General features: G+C 41.8%; 1 protein-coding gene across 1 annotated transcript in view; it reads right to left on the bottom strand.

The window, feature by feature from the left end:
* The window catches only part of ADSS (adenylosuccinate synthase), a 33456-nt gene extending 27310 nt beyond the window's left edge, over nucleotides 1-6146 (bottom strand). The window contains exon 1 of the mRNA XM_014528240.1: nucleotides 6105-6146. Coding sequence (XP_014383726.1) covers nucleotides 6105-6146 — 42 coding nt within the window. The remainder of the gene's footprint in view (nucleotides 1-6104) is intronic.
* Nucleotides 6147-6817: the final 671 nt, after the last annotated feature.

Consider the following 6817-nt stretch of genomic DNA (forward strand, 5'->3'; position numbering starts at 1 on the left):
AAAAATCATATGAGGACCTGAATAGACACCTCTCTAAAGAGGACACACAGCCCTAGCCGGTTTGGCTCAGTGGATAGAGCATGGGCTTGTGGACTGAAGGGTCCCGGGTTCAATTCCCGGTCAGGGCACATATCTGGGTCGGGGGCTCAATCCCTAGTAGGGGGCGTGCAGGAGGCAGCCAATCGGTGATTCTCATCATCAATGGTTCTCTCTCCCTCTCCCTTCCTCTCTGAAATCAATAAAAATATATATTTTTTTAAAAGAGGACATACAGCCCTAATCGGTTTGGCTCAGTGGATAGAGCATCGGCCTACAGACTCAAGGGTCCCAGGTTTGATTCCAGTCAAGGGCATGTACCTTGGTTGCGGGCACATCCCCAGTGGGGAGTGTGCGGGAGGCAGCTGATCGATGTTTCTAACTCTCTATCCCTCTCCCTTCCTCTCTGTAAAAAAATCAATAAAATATATTTTTTTTAAAAAGAGGACATACAGATGGCCAATCACTTGGCCAAAAATTGTGGAATGTAAAGAACAAAATGAACAAACAAAATTGAAACAAATTCATAGACACAGGGGGTTGGGGAACTGGCTGAAAGAGTGAAGAGATTAAGAGACACAAATTGGTAGTTACAAATAGTCCTGGGGATGTGAGTAAAGTATAGGAAACACAGCCAACAATACTGCAATAACTACGTCAGGTGCCAGTTGGAGAACTAGAAATATCAAGGGCAACACTATGTAATGTATACGATTATCTAACCACTAAGCTGTACACCTGAATACAAAATAAACTGAAAGAATATTTTTTTAAAAAAGGAACATGCACTCCAATAGGGCAATAAAATATATCCAATGTTGGTTCTTGCTTCGGCAGTACATACTAGTATACTATAAAATATACATCTACAATAATAAAAGTGTAATATGCTAATTAGACCAGACATCCTTCCAGATGACCTTCCGGATGAAGCCAGGGCTGCGAGGTAAGCCTGGTCTCAGGTGCCAGAGGAAAGCCGGTGCTGGCAGCCAGGGGAAGGAAGGCCTACTCTTGCACGAACTTTGTGCATCGGGCCTCTAATATATATCTCCAATATTGGACATAAAAAAAAGAAGTCAGAGTTTTTCCTATAATCCACTATGGATCATAACAGAGAGCAGCAATGCCTCAAACCCCATGCCTTTGAACTATTCCAGCAACCAAAAAATGGTTCTATTTCTTGCCTAGTCTTCAAGCTTCTTGGGAACCCAACCATCTTTCGAGTCACTGTGCTGCTTTCTTAGTAAAAACTGTAACACCTGTGTTTCTTTCAGATTAAACATTTCACTGTTGCCAAAGCTAAAAGACTTGTCAACCCACAGCAACAAAGTAATTATAAGGATGACTTCTCTTTTGTGAAAACATTCATATAATTGCAATTAGCTTTTGATTTCAAAGTTGAGCAGGTTAAGTTACTACCAGTAAGTTGATCAAATTAAACTATTCAACAGTAACCAGACACACTAGGTAGGAACACATATACAGGGTATCTGAATTTCTTTTCAGCAAAGACATCCAAGTGCACTGCTCATTATCTTTTAAAGGCTTAGGATATACCCTTCACCTTACAGTTACATACACAGGTAAATGTCACACATGATAAAATTCTCAGGTACCTGTATTCTAAACCTTAAATTACCATTATAAAACCATTTCTCACAATGAAAGTGGAAAGAGGCATTTTAAGTTCCTAATTAAGAAGCTTGAGACTCTACGTACCAAACTCTATTTAAACCCTTATTGAACGAGGGACAGAGATGATCAAGGTCATGGGTAGGAGGATCAGACATACAACCCCAAACTGCATAAACCAATGGTGCCATGCAACTTTGTAAATGCTTGATAAAAACTCATTACATTTATGAATATAAGTGTCAAGTCAAAAAAGTTTTCTCTCACAAATAAAATCCTTCCTTTAAAAAGGTTTTAAAAAGTTTGATAAGAGACAAAAACCCCATTTTAAAATTTTTCATGGGACATCCTGCTTTTGAAAGAAGAATTGTATCACACTGAATTAAATGTAATTAAAAGTTGGTTCAATGTAAAGTACCACCCCATTTGGGAGCCAGCGTAGCCATGGGAACTGTCCTCCATTTGCTGTTCCTTTCAATTGCCTTGACCAGGCAACACTGAATACCTCAAAGTCCCTTTTCCCACTGATAAATTCTAACCATTACCAACCTACTTCTTAGTATCCACACTGATATTTAGTGTTCGCACTACATCCACTCTAATATTTAGTGTCAAAATCTGACATAGTCCCCAAAGGGTAATACAACTACATTTGTATCCAGTTATCTACTTCTTAGTATCCACACTGATATTTAGTATTTGCACTACATCCACTCTATCTAATATTTAGTGTCAAAATCTGACATACTCCCCAAAGGGTAATACAACTACATTTGTATCCAGTTACAGTAAGTAAGCTATTCAGTATCTATCAGTTTACCAGTTCATTCTAGATTTGTTCTAGGCAACACTTTTTCCTAGAGATACTTGAAACTATCCAAGTAACCCACCCATTCCCACCAAAACTTAAAAAACAAGTAATATTGGTTAGACACCACTGAGATGATCCCATACAACTTAAAATTTTATGCCTTAAAAGTAGAGATGATGGTATATTAAAATAGCTTAAGTAGCAAACAACTTTAGAATATCCACATTGACCAAACTTGAAGATCTTCTGCCCTCAGCAGAGAAAAACTATTTTACTAGAATTGCACGGCATTCAACTGATATATGCTGAGGAAAATACTCTAAAAAGAAATATCAGTTACCTATATTCTCATTGATACAAGAGATAAGACTTTAATATAAACTATTAAAGCCTCTGAACATAATGGTACCATGTAAAAAATACTAGTTCAAATACTAAGTTCATCCAAAAAATGCTGGTGATTCCACCTTAAACTCATTCTAATTGTCAGTGAAATTGTCCAGGGAGTGTTAAGATAATTTACAGGCCGGGGGTGAAACTAATGATTGGGGTGATCCAGTCACCCACCAAATGTTGAGTGTTTACTTCCTCTCTGCCTCACACCGTACTCGGGGCAATGGAAGAAAACAAACAACAAACGAATCTTCTTTTTGAGAAAACTACATCCTAGTAGGGAAAGCACAGTAATCCAAGAAAGCAAGTTTTAACCAAGTATACAAAAACAACTGGTATACCCTTATGTACTTGGGCAATACTATAAACGATGTGTATAAAAGGCAACCCTGAGAGGAGACACAGAAATAGCAATTATAAATCTGGAAGAATGGTTTTCCTTAAATGCTAATTCTCTACCATCTCCAAGATAATGGGCAGGGGTTTGGGAAACAGTCATTTTAGCTGTAGTAGGTCAAGGCATTCAATAACACTTAAGTTGTTCTCCTTTTCAATTGTTCTGAGTCTGTTTGCTGCTGGTGTGTCTTTTCTACTCCTTTACGACCTATTAATAGTTGGTTTCAGAGCCTTCAGCGGATACTAGCCTCTAGCTACAAATTAACAGTTTTTCCATTGAGTGTTTGTTTATGGCAAGTTTTTTTATATACCAAGTAACAGGATATACTGTCCCTTTATAATTAATTTTAGTTAATATTTTCCCTTTATATTAACTTTTTAGCCCTGGGGGGAAACACAAAGAGAAAAATGTTCCAGCCGATCCTGATCACAGGCAACGTCATGTCTGTCACGTATCCGGGGCTACGAAGCTTGCTTTCTCCAAGAACAATAAACAAGCCCTTGCTGAAGGCTGGTATAAACGACAATAGTTAAAATTTTCTCTGTGGTTTCTATGCAACATGAAGGAATTACAGTATTAGTTTACTTAGGTGGAACATCGGCAATAAGCTTCCTAACAAAACTACTTTTGTGCGGCCAGAAAGAGGCCATCCTATTCCCTTACTTTGACCCTTTGGAAAAGCCTGTGGTAGCAGCCTTCTCCATCCCCACCCTGGCAATCCTGGTTTCCGTACGTTGTCCCCTAGATCAGCGGTCGCCAACCTTTCGGACCTCATGGACCACCAGTGGTCCACGGGCCGCCGGTTAGCGACCGCTGCACTAGACTATATGCTCCATGTGGACACAATCCCCGCCCTTTTCAGCTTTTCCCCTACCACCCAACGTCAAGTCATCTTCTGTCACCATATACTAGTATTTGGCCCCTTTACCCTTACCACCTCCCCACCCCTTTCCCTGGTGAGTTTCAGTTTTACGTCCCACATTTGAGTGAAATCATATGGTTCTTAGCTTTTTCTGACTTATTTCATTTAGCATAATATTCTCAAGGCCCATCATGCTGTCACCAATGGAAGTATTTCATCTTTTCTTATGGCTGAGTAGTATCCCACAGTATAGATGGACCACATCTTCTTTATCCAAACATCTATTGAAGGACACTTGGCCACTGTGCATAATGCTGCAATGAACATAGGGGTGCATATATCAAGAATACCTACCAAGTTATAATAATTCCTTACAAATCCTGCATCTGAAATATAGGCCTTAAGTGTTATGATAAAAATGCCACTGGCTTTGCATCTATTCTTTCCAAAAATGAAAAACATAGTTTTTTAAAAATATATTTTTATTGATTTCAGAAAAGGAGAGAGAGATATAAACATCAATGATGAGAATCACTAACCAACAAGCTGCCTCCTGCACACCCTGCCACTAGGGATGGAGCCCGCAACCCAGGCATGTGCCTGGGAATTGAACCATGACTTGGTTCACAGATCAATGCTCAACCACTGAACCTCATTAGCTGGGCCCGTTTTTCTTTTATAAACTATATTTTATATTGAAAGAAATTCCTTCTTTTATGGTTCCATTGTTGAAACATGGATACATTATGTACATACCACTTCTGAAGAAACAATCTGTACAATATTTGAGTTTATGGGATGAATATCACACGCAAAAAATATTAAATTCTAACAAAGTATGTATTTTCAACAATCCACAAAACTTGAATCATCAAACAAGGCAACCCAAGCTCAAAATATGAGCTCTTAAAGGACACTGTAAGAATATAAAGATTTGAGAATTATGGAAGGAAGGTAGCAAGTTAAAAGTTTGCAAGCGAGGCAAGCCTGCCTAACAAGTCTGCTCATCTGTTTCTCCTCTGTCTGCAGCTCACATTGCAAAGCCACATTTGGCATCTTGTCAATCACTTCCCTCCAGACCTTCCCAGGACAGCAGAGCAGACTGGTCCAGGACCTCCTTCAAGCCTGCTTTCACAGTAACCCATCTACAAACTAATGATACTAATAAAATTGGAGATCTTCTCTAGTAAATGTTATAATGATACCACTCCCAAAACCTTCTTACCAGCTACATAATGTAGCTCAACCTGAGTACAACCATTTCCAGATAGGAAGATGGCCAGGAGTGAGTGCAGGAGCCAACAGGCCTGGGCTCCCTCTTTCTACCCAGCAAGGTATGTATTCCCATACTTCTTCCCCAACAGCACGGCCAGATCTGGTCTGAAGACAAAAGGAAGTGAAGGCTGGGCTCCTGGAGCAACTCCAAGGCAGTGTGAGGCAGCAGTTCAATGCCAACACCTTCAGGAGTGTTAGTGAGAAGGGAGGTGTGTTGCCAGGGGGCTGGAGGAGCAGAATGGAGGGAGAGGTGATGCTGGTGCTGGTGCGAATACTAAGAGCCAATTGGGCAACTATCTTCGCTGAGGAATGGCCAGGGTGGATTTCTGCACGCAAAAAAAAAAACACAAAACAAAACACAAAACAGCCCTGGCTGGTTTGGCTCAGTGGATAGAGTGTCAGCCTGAGGACTAACGGGTCCCAAGTTCGATTCCCCGGGTTGCAGGCTGGATCCCCAGTAGGGGGCGTGCCGGAGGCAGCCAATCAACGATTCCCTCTCATCATTGCTGTTTCTATCTCTCTCCCGTCCTATCTGAAATCAATAAAAAAAAATGTATTTAAAAAAAACACACACAACAAAAACCACAGGATAAGTCAGAATGATAGTATTAAGCTTTTTTACTACCTTGTTCCTGCATGCTCAAATGCTTTTTATTCAATTTTAGGTGGAGAGCTTCCAGTCAAGGGGGCCTACTCACTTGTCGGAACACATACAACATGGCATCATCACACTGTGCCATGTATGTTCATGAAGAAGAAATACTCTGCGAACCAAACAGGCTTCAAACATCACATTTGCAATCTGTTTTTGAAACGGGCTATTGCTCAACTCTCCCGAATCTTGAAATCGGTAGCAGTAACCTAGGAGCCTTGACAGAGGCCTAGCCTCTGGGCAGCTTCGAAAAAGCAACACGACCAATAGGAAGAGAGCTTCCACCGAAAAACCACGTGCCTCTCAGGAGGAAGTCCCTTCTCTCCATCCCGTTTCCCCACAGTTCACTTTCAGGGTCAGGGCGACAATGTAAATATTTCTAAACACCAGTGTGGACACCCTGCATTTACTTGCGTCACTCGTGGAAGAGGTGGGATTCCGTCCTCGGGGACCCACACGTGAAAACAGTCTCCCCTTTAATATGAACACAGAGAGTCCGGAGCTAAACAACGGGGCCATTCAATGGTCCACGGCCCAGCGGACGCGAGGAGGCCGGGATCCGCCAGCGCCGGGCCTGCAGGTGGGGGCAAGGGCGAGCCTGCATTTCGGGGCATCTCGGAACCATCCACTCCCACCTGATCCCGAGTGGGTGGGTGGCTGGGTGATGGATGGGAAGGAGGGTGCCGGCCAGTCCCTCCGCCGGGAGTCAGGAGCAGGCCTCGGGCGGCAGGTCCTCCAACTCGCCCCGCATCCATCCCC

The sequence above is a fragment of the Myotis brandtii genome, unplaced genomic scaffold (assembly GCF_000412655.1).
Source record: "Myotis brandtii unplaced genomic scaffold, ASM41265v1 scaffold627, whole genome shotgun sequence".
NCBI lineage: Eukaryota > Metazoa > Chordata > Mammalia > Chiroptera > Vespertilionidae > Myotis > Myotis brandtii.